Source organism: Palaemon carinicauda, chromosome 2, assembly GCF_036898095.1.
Source record: "Palaemon carinicauda isolate YSFRI2023 chromosome 2, ASM3689809v2, whole genome shotgun sequence".
Lineage (NCBI taxonomy): Eukaryota > Metazoa > Arthropoda > Malacostraca > Decapoda > Palaemonidae > Palaemon > Palaemon carinicauda.
The window spans coordinates 127,862,674-127,876,066 of NC_090726.1; the positions used below are offsets into that span (position 1 = coordinate 127,862,674).

Sequence of the window (13,393 nt, forward strand, 5' to 3'; positions counted from 1 at the left end):
AGCACCTCCTCTGCTGGAGGCTCTGCCACGAAAGGGCGGAATGAGCCTTGACGCTGGAGTATCCATCCTGGGTCTAGACACGGAGGGCAAAGGGGTGGCTTTGCGTGCGGATGACGCAACCAGGTCATGTGTGTCTTTTTGAATCAAGGAGGCAGCAATCTCCTTGATCAACTCCTCAGGGAAGAGGCACTTCGAGAGAGGAGCAAACATAAGCTCCGATCTTTGACATGGGGTTACTCCAGCTGACAAGAAGGAGCAAAGGTGTTCCCGTTTCTTGAGGACCCCGGAAACGAAAGAAGCCGCAAGCTCACTAGAACCATCCCGTATGGCTTTGTCCATGCAGGACATTATGAGCATGGAAGTTTCCTTGTCAGAAGGGGAGGTCTTCCTGCTCAACGCTCCCAAACACCAGTCCAAAAAGTTAAAAACTTCGAACGCTCTGAATACTCCTTTCATCAGATGGTCTAAATCCGAAGGAGTCCAACAAAACTTGGAGCGTCTCATGGCCAGCCTGCGGGGAGAGTCTACAAGACTTGAGAAGTCGCCCTGGGCAGAGGCAGGAACTCCCAAGCCGAGAACTTCTCCCGTGGCATACCAGACGCTAGATCTGGAAGCAAGCTTGGCAGGGGGAAACATGAAAGCTGTCTTCCCAAGTTGCTTCTTGGACTGCAACCAATCTCCCAGCACTCTTAAAGCTCTCTTGGATGAGCGGGCGAGGACGAGCTTCGTAAAGGCAGGTGCGGATGACTGCGTGCCTAAAGCGAACTCAGAGGGAGGGGAGCGTGGTGCTGCAGACACAAACTGATCAGGATATAAATCCTTGAACAGTGCAAGCACTTTCCTAAAGTCCAAGGAGGGAGGCGTGGTCTTGGGTTCGTCGATGTCCGTGTGCGGGTCGTCAAGATGTGCAGCGTCGTCATCATCAGAGAGTCCATCGTCTGAATGTTGAAGAGGAAGCGGCAAAGGAGTAGGAATCAGCTGGTCGGCTGAGTCCGGCAGCACGGGTGCATGCGTGACTGCACTGGACGCAACGTCATGGAACTGTTGGTCAGTCTGTGAGCTGGCAACAACCATAGCTGTGTGGGGAAGCAAAGCTTCTACTCCTGACTGACTAGTCTGCTGCGGGCGAGTAGCGGTAACCACAGTGGGTTGCGGAGGTTGACGCACAGCGTCAAAACAAAGCAGCTTAACTCCACCCTCCTGTTGTTGTGGTAACTCGCAAACGTCAACGGAGGGTAGCGTGCGTCTGTGAACGTCAACGTGCGGCTGGCAGGGTACACTGCGCATGGGTGGTGGAACTCTCACAGGCGGAGTGCGGGAGCAGGTAGCGTCAGCGTCTACTGTACGCACAACCGTGGTTGGTTGTAGGCTAACGGGTGCAGCGTCAACCTTCTCCGCACGATACTCCTGCATAAAAGATGCTAACTGTGTCTGCATAGACTGTAGCAAAGACCACTTAGGGTCTACAGCAGCAGGTGCGGCAACAGACGGTGTTACTGCCTGTTGCGGTACCACTTTGCCTCTCTAGGAGGTGTGCAGTCATCGGAAGACTGCAGCGAGTCCGAACTGACCCAGTGGCTACACCTGGGCCGTTGGACTTGCGCGGAAGGGACCTTGCGTTTGAGAGGCCGTGAGACCTTGGTCCATCGTTTCTGGCGTGAAACCTCTTCCGCAGACGAGGAATGAACGGGCTCTCTCGTCTTCTTGTGGGTGGGGCGATCTTGGCAAGATACGTCCGAAACCACGGAGGGAACGTCTGTCCGCTGATTAAAGCCTGTCGAACCCTTTGGTCGTACGACATTGCTTCTCCCCTGGGCTTGGGAGCTTGCAAGAGGTCCCGGACTGGGAGGACGACAGGCACAAACAGACGCACCCTCAAGCGCAACACTAACACTTTTCACAGCACTACCACTCACTTCACTTCCCACTGCACTCTTACCCTTCAACTCCCTGACGTCTGCCATGAGTTGGTTGCGGTCACTCGCTAATGACTCGACTCTCTCACCCAGAGCCTGGATGGCACGCATCATATCTGCCATCGAAGGTTGTTGAGTGCTAGAAGGGGGATCAGGAGTAACCACTACAGGGGAAGGAATAGGTTGTGGGGCATGGGGAGAGGAAAAATCAACTGAGCGAGATGAACTCCTCCTGACTCTATCTCTCTCTAGCCTACGTGAATATTTAAGGAATTCGACAAAATCGAATTCCGAAAGCCCAACGCATTCCTCACACCGATCTTCCCATTGACAGGATTTACCCCGACAATTGGAACAAATGGTGTGAGGATCGATAGAGGCCTTCGGAAGACGCCTAAAACAGTCCCTAGCACTACACTTCCTGTATTTAGGGACTTGAGAAGGGTCAGCCATCTTGAATTAGTCAAAGGGGAAATTCAAAATCTATCCAAGTCGTCAACAAATAATCCAAAATTCAATCAAAGAATGCAAGGAAGTATTGAAGATAACCTCTGCAAAGCGAAAGCTAAAAACTAGAAATGAGTACTTCACCAAATAATGTGAAAATCAATCCAGTAAGCAACAGCGTATTTAGTAGGTCTTGCCAGTGGCACGACAGAGAGAAAATTGGTTCTGTGTTGACATGGAGTACTTGAGTACCTGCTCGACAGATGGCGCTGTTGATGTACACCCCCACCTGTATAGCGATCGCTGACGTATTTTGTCCTTAGGTTTTTCTGTCGGGCAGCAGAGCTGACAGCTTATATGATCACCGGCTAAGTTTAATATTGAAAAATATAAGTTTTACAGTTCATAAGCATTCAGATTCTTCAGTAACTAATGAATTGGCTCCAGAAACATGATAATGTTTTAACCTAAATTAAAGCTGTTTCCTGAAACACCAGGCAGACAGGATTATTATTAAGGATATCATCATCTATATTTTAGTGATTAATATTACTCAGAGAAAAAACACAACCGGATCTACAAGTATGAGTGTAACTAAACTACAAAATATAAAGCATAAAATCAGAAATTACACTGACACTTCCATATTTGAGGGATTCTGATGTACAAGAAATTCTAATGAACACTTCAGTTTAAAAACTCAAATTACACAAGTTATGCACTAAAAAAATATTCACTTCATTAAAAGAGAAACATCAAATTCTCAGTAATGTGTATTTTTCCTAGCATACATACCATGAACTACTCTCTCAGGAGTTACTCTTTAGTTTAAACTTGCGACCAGAAATTTTTTCCGCCAACCAGGACTCTATTCCAGGAGAGAGGCATTAAAGCCTCAGGCTGGTTACATGCCCAACTTACAAATTAAATGAAAGTGTCCCATAGAACACTACATAAACAATCTGAATAAGAAGTAAATACATTCATCCTTTAGTATGTATCTGGGACATGAAAAGTAGTGTCCCCAGTAAATTGCTTCAAGAGTATCTTTATACACCTATCTTTAAAACTAATTTGATACCATTTCACTCCAAACAAATACATAAGGTCTTCTTCTTAGTCACCTACTAACCACATAACAATTGACTGGCGTACTTTACCGATTCTAACGTAAATTCCATTAAAACTTTCAAAGATGGCACTTAATAGTCAGTACCTTAATAAAAGTAAGCAAAACTTACACAGTTACATTTGAGGCTAGAATATGGAAGGTAAAAGTAAGTTATAGATACCTGTTCAGTATAACTTGTTGCTAAGAGGCTACTTTCTTACAATATGCAGTAGATATAAAGGAATTACTTTTTATTCTGAATGGTAATTACTAGTTTTTCCTCTTGATCTCCAAAAGGAAGCCCTAAAATTCTTAGTAGATATAACATTTCATACTAAAGACCTTGAAACTAAAACTTTTTTCTTTTAGTAATATATTTAGTCACTTGATTTTATTGCAATATTCTAGTAAATGAAAAATAAATCACTTGAAATAATGGTTGTTCCATAAATATAATGCTCTTATTCTTTATCAGATCATTTCTTGCAAACACAAAAGTTTGTGTAGTTTTAGTTTTGCTTTATATAAAAATGAAAGAATACAACTTGAGTAAATCTCTTTGGTTTGTACCTGTGCCTGATAACATGCAAGCTTGCATGATAGGGTTTAAAAATATTTAAATTTTTTTTTCATAGATTCATGTCATTTACCTGAGGCAATCCAACACCTCTTTAGCATTCTGACAAACTAAAGGAAGACCGAAACAATTGGTCATAGTTCCCCCAGAACTTTTAAAAACCTGTCGTATATCTAAGGCGGCTTAAAATCACGAATATGCTCACTCAAGAGTAGTAAAATAAAATGCGTATTTGAGTGACTATGAGAGTCCCCTGTCTACTGTATACTATGGGTAAATAGGCATTATGATATGGATGAACTTAATAGTTATTGTGCGAGGAAATAAAATTAAAAACTAAATAATAGTTATGAAGCAAGGAAATAACATTAAAAATTAAATAAAGTAGTTATGGTGCAAGCAAACAAAATTGAAAACTAAATAAAGTGGTTATGGTGCAAGCAAACAAACTGAAAAAGTAATTAAAGTAGTTAGGTGCAAACAAAAAAAATTAAAATTAAATAAAGTAGTTATTGCAAAAGGCAAAATTAGAAATACAAATAAATTAGTTATTGCAAAAGCAAACAAAATTAAAAACCAAATAAAGTGGTTATGGTGCAAGCAAACAAACTGAAAAACTAATTAAAGTAGTTAGGTGAGGGCAAACAAAATAAAAAATTAAATAAAGTAGTTATTGCAAAAGTAAACAAAATTAAAAACCAAATAAAGTAAGTTATGGTGTGATTAAACAAAATTAAGTAGCAGTACTAACTGAACTTAGGGAAGTTAGATAGAGAAAGCATCTGTAGCACCAGGTGAGGGCCATCTAATTATTATCATTATTATTATTATTACTAGCTAAGCTACAACCCTAGCTGGCAAAGCAAGATGCTATAAGCCCAAGGGATCCAACAGGGAAATATAGCCCAGTGAGGAAAATAAATAAATAAAGGATATAAAAAGTAATAAACAATTAAAATATTTTAAAAACTAATAACATTAAGACAGATATTTCATGTATAAAATATAAAAACTTATGTCAGTCTGCTCAATATAAAAACATTTGATGTAAGTTTGAACTTTTGAAAATCTACCGATTCAACTACCCGATTAGGAAGATCATTCAGCAACTTGGTCACAGCTGGAATAAAACTTCTAAAGTACTGTGTAGTATTGAGCCTCATGATGGAGAAGGCCTGACTATTAGCATTCCTCCAACTGGTGCTACACATACTGCAATGGTGCCAGAAGAAAATACGTCGGTGTACATATGTACTGATTGCACACCATGAGCTTATCATACATAACATAGCATACTGTATGAATTCTATGTAAATAATGAAGAGGAAAATATATGATCACAATTACACTGGTAATGCAACTGAATTTTTAAAATGTTCAGTTACACTGCTGTGTTCTATGTCCAAGTCCACATAAAAACAATTTTTTTTTTACTCTTTTGTTTAAACACCAGTGTACGTAACCCGTCAAAAATGACAGCTAAATATTTAGATAGATATGCACACACATGCACCCCTCTAACCCCTACCTAAGGGATGGGAAGAGATAGAGTAGTTGTACGTCTGGCAATGCCGCTGAACATGACCGGAGAGAAATATATATATATATATATATATATATATATATATATATATATATATATATATATATATATATATATATATAGCCAGACACTTGCTCTTCATTATATAATGGAGATATACCTAATCTGATATGTTTATCTTAACTCTTCAAGTACCAACCCCTCACCAGTTAATTAGGCACTCAACCAGTGGCATTTTTTGCGGTACATTTTACTTATCTTAGCAAAAAATAAATAAAAATGAGGGAAAGGACTTTACAACCATTTATTGTTGCATGGCTGAAGAAATTTCCATTCCATTTATATATAATTTTACATGTTTTTTAATGTTGTCATAGCAAAATAATAAAACATTGGTAATAACTGGATATAAAATACATCCAATGTGACCGAAGGAGGAAATAGATATATATCTAGATGTAAAATAGGTCCAATGATGCACTAAAGGTTAATGGATGGATCTTATTCTCTCTAAGATTTCCATTTCCTTCATGTATTTTCCTGTTTTCATTATGCTACCTTTGCCTAGATAATCTTTAAATAGATTTACTTCTGTTTGATGGGATTACCGCACCTTGTTTGAGCACCTTTTCAAATACCTTTATTTAGTGAGCTTTGTAAAAACATCTCATGGCACCAGGACACTTTCCGTAGAGAATTACTAAAGCTGTTTTTCATTGGATTTTGGAATGACTATAACTTTGCTAATCAATAAAAGCCAAGAATTGAGCATAAATAAAATAATATCTTTTAGCATTACAAATCCAGTATTTAATAAATACTGCAGGATTAAATTGCCATACTTTATAGGGCAAAATAAGAAAAATAACTAATATACAAATTTCTAAAACATCACCCCAAGTTTGAGCACATGATTAAATGACCTGCACAACTCCACAAACTTCACCTTTCATGAATAAGAGAATCAATTCATTTCAACTACTGTACAACTTTCAACTAAATATTAATGATTATCCCTGATAAGTTTATCTCACTCCTATGCATGACCTGCAACTCTCAACAGGTAATATTGCAAAATTACCAAACCTTATGAAAGCTAAGTTCTACTCATAATATATTCCATCTTAATTCTTCAATTTATCAAAATATATACTAAAAGCTAAGTTCTATTCATATGTTCCATCTCAATTCATATAGATTCATAACCCTGTTATACACATATAAAAGCACCTCAAAATTACTGTCCCTGAAATAAGATAAAACACATATCAATATATATATTAATGTTCAAGTTACTGGTCCGTTTATTAGCAGTGTGTTTTAAATGTTACGACTTACTTTTAATCTAACAAAAATTGTTATTGAAAGATCGAAATGGCTTTAATCTTTTATAACCTTGGGAGAACTGCATGAGTTTAGTATGGCAAATATGTAGTAAAACATTAAATTTGAATTTTACTTCAAATGAAATACAAAACATCTATGACATTTGATCACCTAATGTGTTCATCTTCACCCGACGAGTCATTTGGACCATGAGATAACTCTCAAGAAATAGAAGCACCTTATCAAATGGATCAATATTAACAAGGAACAGGATAAAGAGTTAATTAATTATGGCTGATCTTGTACTTGAAAAACAAACTTGAGCTCTTCTGCTGAATACTTGTTATTCTTGATATCAGCATTGAAAGGCAATCTGCAATTGGAAAAGAAATTATATAGTACAGTATAGGTATGGTGTGACTGATATGATAATCATTACTTACTTTACTTAACTTTACTTTGATGGCTGCTTTTCCGGTCCCATACAGCAGGGGAACCCCTCTCTCCACAGGACATCCACTAGTTTTACCTTGTTCGTTCAGAGTATTTAACATTTCATATCACATATTGTTCATTTACTGTTAAATCGTCACTGTCAAAAGACTCATGAAATAAGAGTTCAGTTTCCTCTTGAAAGATTTTGAACGAAGCAAATAGTGAAGTGTATCTAATAAAAAAAGATATACTGCCCAACAATTAGTAAAGTATATAGATTCAAAATATGTAAAGTTTTACGTTCGGAAATCAAAAACTTTCAATTTATAAAAAAATTCTTTAAATTTCCCACATTATTATAAAATCCTATTTATTCATAAGAATGCTCGTTGAATACAGTATATGAAATACAGTGCCGATAATATCAAATGCCTAACTGGACCCCCTTTCTTTTGCAGTAATTCAAGAGGAAAATTCCAAAGCATTTTAAAACCTTGATTCATTTCTATGGGTGTTTGTGGCAAGGGGAATTGGTCTTTAGGCTGTGAGGGTTTAAGGATAAGTAACCATCTGTTATGTCTCGACAACGCATTTTTTTTTCCAAAGTTAGTAAAATAAAATGCTGTTCAATACCTTTCATGTGTAAAAATTGCAATCATTGAGTAAATGAAATGTAGTAAATAAAAGAAAAAGCTAAATAAGCTCCACAACATACTAGATTTTGTTGCCACCTAATATTTCATAATGCTAGGGGAAAAATATATGATTGTAACGAACAAAAAACCTATGGCAAAAGGTAAAGACATTCTGCAAAAATCCCAACACTACAACTCAATCAACATAAACAGTATTAAGATCATTTAAAATCTTTAATCTTCAAGGTAATAGGCAATCCTTTAAACACTTACCTTAATTCTTCAGGGGTTTCTTTAAGATTTTACAGACGCATACACTTCATAACATCCCATCTCCTTCCCTTTCTGAGATGCAATAACTTTTCCATAATAATCTCCAGACGCCAACCACTGGGGTAGAGGAATCATTTCCAAAATTGCTGATAGATTAAATGTCCCATTTCTTATGTTGTACGCTCCCTGGAAAAAAAAAATTATGCTTTATTTGCTAAAAAAAAAAAAATATTGTAAACCCCTTAAAAATTTTGCATTCTTAGCCAATTAAGATAAAAAAAAACTTAGTACTGTTTTATATATATACCATAATTTATCCAACTCTTTAAATTACCTTTATTTCAAATAGATATTCTCTGATAGTGAAATACATTTTTAAAAAAATCACACCAAATAAAGAAGCAGACATTGGAGAAAAATATTCTATAAAGTTATGACACATTCTTATCATATGCAGTGTTTTACCTAATGTATTTACTGCAAATTTGAATTATTAATTCCATTTCTCTAACTTTAGTTACAAATTCATACAATAACCCACTTACGTGTTTTATAGGACAGTGGCATGGAACATTAAAGCGTGGAAATGGATCAGGGCAGGGTTCGTCTGGAGTAAAAGGAATGACTTTGCAGATGTCTTCGTAAAAACATGATCCCACCTCTAGAACGCAAGGAATCTCCACCCAGATAAAACCAATATGTCGCTCCAGAGTGATGTCAGCCTGTAAAACAATTTATGTACACTGACATTTTAACCTTTCTGGAACTAATGTTTCCAAGGCTAAAAAGAGCAATACTGTATAGGTAAATTTACTTTTTTCAGAAACCCCTATTCCCATATACAATCCATAGATTTAAATGTGGCATAAATAATAAAAGCTTTATTAATAAGAAAAACTAATATAAGAGTTAGTTTTCAAAACAAAATAAACTTATGCATAAATTTTCTTATTTCCCTTCCTCACCGGACTACTTTCCCTGTTGGAGGCCTTGTGCTTGTAGCATTCTATTTTTTCAACCAGGATTGTAGCTTGGCTCCTACTACTACTACTACTACTACTACTACTACTACTACTACTACTACTACTACTACTACTACTACTACTACTAATAATAATAATACAGTGTACCTAGGCTTGCCAAGACATTTCGTTAGCAAAAGGCTCTCGACCAGTACTGTTCTACTCAACAATACTATATACACATCTGTCATTATATCTGATGATGTACCAATCTTGGTTATTTCTTCTAATGATATATTTTTCACTTACTAGTAATCAAGCTAATCTATTATCCCCAATAGTTTTACACATTCTTTTAGCAACCTGCTTTGATCATTATGATAGGAATACTGTACTGTACTACTAAAATGTTATTTTCCTTAGTAAAATGTTATTTTCCTTAGTAAAATAAATTTGTGAATATACTTACCCGGTGATCATGTAGCTGCAGCTCTGCTGCCCGACAGAAAAAACCTACGGGCGGGATACGCCAGCGATCGCTATACAGGTGGGGGTGTACAACAACAGCGCCATCTGTCGAGTAGGTACTCCAGTACTTCTTGTCAACAAAGAACCAATTTTCTCCTCGGTCCACTGGGTCTCTATGGGGAGGAAGGGAGGGTCCTTTAATTCATGATCACTGGGTAAGTATATTCAAAAATTTATTTTACTAAGGAAAATAACATTTTTCAATATTAATCTTACCCGGTGATCATGTAGCTGATTCACACCCAGGGGGGTGGGTGGAGACCAGCATACATGTTAACATTAGAAGCTAAGTATCCCGTATTTCATTTTAGCAGTTATTCAAAATAACAGACATAAAATTAATAAGTACCTGGTAAGGAAGTCGACTTGAACCATTACTCTGCCTTTTTAAGTACGTCTTCCTTACTGAGCCTCGCGATCCTCTTAGGATGCTGAGCGACTCCTAGGTGCTGAAGTATGAAGGGCTGCAACCCATACTAAAGGACCTCATCACAACCTCTAATCTAGGTGCTTCACAAGAAAGAATTTGACCACCCGCCAAATCAACCAGGATGCGAAAGGCTTCTTAGCCTTCCGTACAACCCAAAAACAACAATAAAAAGCATTTCAAGAGAAAGATTAAAAAAGGTTATGGGATTATGGGAATGTAGTGGTTGAGCCCTCACCTACTACTGCACTCGCTGCTACGAATGGTCCCAGGGTGTAGCAGTTCTCGTAAAGAGACTGGACATCTTTAAGGTAAAATGATGCGAACACTGACTTGCTTCTCCAATAGGTTGCATCCATTACACTCTGCAGAGATCGGTTCTGTTTGAAGGTCACTGAAGTAGTGACAGCTCTAACTTCATGTGTCCTTACCTTCAGCAAAGCATGGTCTTCCTCCTTCAGATGAGAATGGGCTTCTCTAATCAAAAGTCTGATGTAATAAGAAACTGCGTTCTTCGACATCGGTAAAGCAGGTTTCTTAATAGAACACCATAAAGCTTCTGATTGTCCTCGTAATGGCTTTGTACGTCTTAAATAGTACTTAAGAGCTCTTACTGGGCATAGTACTCTCTCTTGTTCGTTTCCAACCAAACTGGACAGACTTGGAATCTCGAACGATTTGGGCCAAGGACGAGAAGGGAGTTCATTTTTAGCTAAAAAACCAAGCTGTAAGGAACATGTAGCCGTTTCAGATGTAAATCCTATGTTCCTGCTGAAGGCGTGTATCTCACTGACCCTTTTAGCTGTTGCTAGGCAAACGAGGAAAAGAGTCTTCAAAGTGAGATCTTTAAAAGAGGCTGATTGAAGCGGTTCGAACCTTGCTGACATCAGGAACCTTAAAACCACGTCTAAGTTCCAACCTGGTGTGGCTAACCGACGCTCCTTTGATGTCTCAAAAGACTTAAGGAGGTCCTGTAGATCTTTGTTGTTGGAAAGATCTAAGCCTCTGTGGCGGAAGACTGCTGCCAACATGCTTCTGTAACCTTTGATCGTAGGAGCTGATAGGGATCTTACCTTCCTTAGGTGTAAAAGGAAGTCAGCTATCTGCGTTACAGAGGTACTGGTTGAGGATACTGAATTCGCCTTGCACCAGCTTCGGAAGACTTCCCATTTTGACTGGTAGACCTTGAGAGTGGATGTCCTCCTTGCTCTGGCAATCGCTCTGGCTGCCTCCTTCGAAAAGCCTCTAGCTCTTGAGAGTCTTTCGATAGTCTGAAGGCAGTCAGACAAAGAGCGTGGAGGCTTGGGTGTACCTTCTTTACGTGCGGCTGACGCAGAAGGTCCACTCTTAGAGGAAGAGTCCTGGGAACGTCTACTAGCCATTGCAGTACCTCGGTGAACCATTCTCTCGCGGGCCAGAGGGGAGCAACCAACGTCAACCTTGTCCCTTCGTGAGAGGCGAACTTCTGCAGTACCTTGTTGACAATCTTGAACGGGGGGGAACGCATAAAGGTCTAGATGGGACCAATCCAGAAGAAAGGCATCTACGTGAACTGCTGCTGGGTCCGGAATCGGTGAGCAATAAATTGGGAGCCTCTTGGTCATCGAGGTAGCGAACAGATCTATGGTGGGCTGACCCCACAGGGCCCATAGTCTGTTGCAAACATTCTTGTGAAAGGTCCATTCTGTAGGGATGATCTGACCCTTCCGGCTGAGGCGGTCTGCCATGACATTCATGTCGCCTTGAATGAACCTCGTTACAAGCGATATCTTTCGATCTCTTGACCAGGTGAGGAGGTCCCTTGCGATCTCGAACAACGTCATCGAATGAGTCCCTCCTTGCTTGGAGATGTACGCCAAGGCTGTAGTGTTGTCGGAGTTCACCTCCACCACCTTGCCTAGAAGGAGGGACTTGAAGCTTCTCAAGGCCAGATGAACTGCCAGTAGCTCCTTGCAGTTGATGTGTAGTGCTCTTTGATCCGGATTCCACGTGCCCGAGCATTCCCGACCGTCCAGTGTCGCACCCCAGCCCGTGTCCGATGCGTCCGAGAAGAGAAGGTGGTCGGGGGTCTGAACAGCCAGTGGTAGACCTTCCTTGAGAAGAATGCTGTTCTTCCACCAAGTCAGTGCAGACTTCATCTCTTCGGATATAGGAACTGAGACCGCTTCTAGCGTCATGTCCTTTCTCCAGTGAGCAGCTAGGTGATACTGAAGGGGTCGGAGGTGGAGTCTCCCTAACGCGATGAACTGGTCCAGCGATGAAAGCGTCCCTATTAGACTCATCCACTGTCTGACTGAACATCGGTTCCTTTTCAGCATGCTCTGGATGCATTCTTGGGCTTGACTGATTCTGGGGGCCGACGGAAAAGCCCGAAAAGCTTGACTCAGAATCTCCATACCTAGATAGACTATAGTTTGGGATGGGATGAGTTGGGACTTTTCTATATTGACCAGGAGACCCAATTCCTTGGTCAGATCCATAGTCCATTTGAGATTCTCCAGACAGCGACGACTTGACGCAGCTCTTAAAAGCCAGTCGTCCAAATAGAGGGAGGCTCTGATGTCTGCCAAATGCAGGAATTTGGCAATATTCCTCATCAGTTTGGTAAACACTAGAGGTGCCGTGCTTAGGCCAAAGCACAGGGCTTGGAACTGGTAAACCACCTTCCCAAAGACGAACCTTAGGAAAGGTTGGGAATCTGGGTGGATGGGGACGTGAAAGTACGCGTCCTTTAGGTTTAACGAGACCATCCAGTCTTCCTTCCTGACCGATGCTAGCACCGACTTCGTCGTCTCCATGGTGAACGTCTGCTTGGTGACAAAGACATTTAGAGCACTGACGTCCAGCACCGGTCTCCACCCTCCTGTCTTCTTCGCTACTAAGAAGAGACGGTTGTAGAAGCCCGGGGATTGATGGTCCCGGACTATGACTACCGCTCCCTTTTGTAGCAAGAGAGACACCTCTTGCTGTAAAGCTAGCCTCTTGTCCTCCTCTCTGTACCTGGGAGAGAGGTCGATGGGAGTAGTTGCTAGAGGGGGCTTGCGCAAGAATGGAATCCTGTACCCCTCTGAGTAACTTCACAGACTGTGCGTCTGCACCCCTGTTCTCCCAGGCCTGCCAGTAGTTCTTGAGCCTGGCTCCCACTGCTGTCTGGAGAAGATGGCAGTCAGACTCTGCCTTTTGAGGACTTGGAACCCTTCTTCTTTTTGCCAC

The 13,393-nt window shown here is 40.1% G+C and overlaps 1 protein-coding gene across 2 annotated transcripts in view; it reads right to left on the bottom strand.

Moving 5' to 3' along the window:
• Positions 1-6,966: 6,966 nt before the first annotated feature.
• LOC137626799 (ganglioside GM2 activator-like) overlaps positions 6,967-13,393 on the bottom strand; it is a 63,477-nt gene continuing 57,050 nt past the window's right edge. For both annotated transcript variants that reach the window (XM_068357794.1, XM_068357787.1), the window contains exons 6-8: positions 8,809-8,985; positions 8,264-8,449; positions 6,967-7,293 (exon numbers count right to left, since the gene is read on the bottom strand). In XM_068357794.1, coding sequence (XP_068213895.1) covers positions 8,285-8,449; positions 8,809-8,985 — 342 coding nt within the window. In that variant the 3' untranslated portion in view covers positions 6,967-7,293; positions 8,264-8,284. The remainder of the gene's footprint in view (positions 7,294-8,263; positions 8,450-8,808; positions 8,986-13,393) is intronic.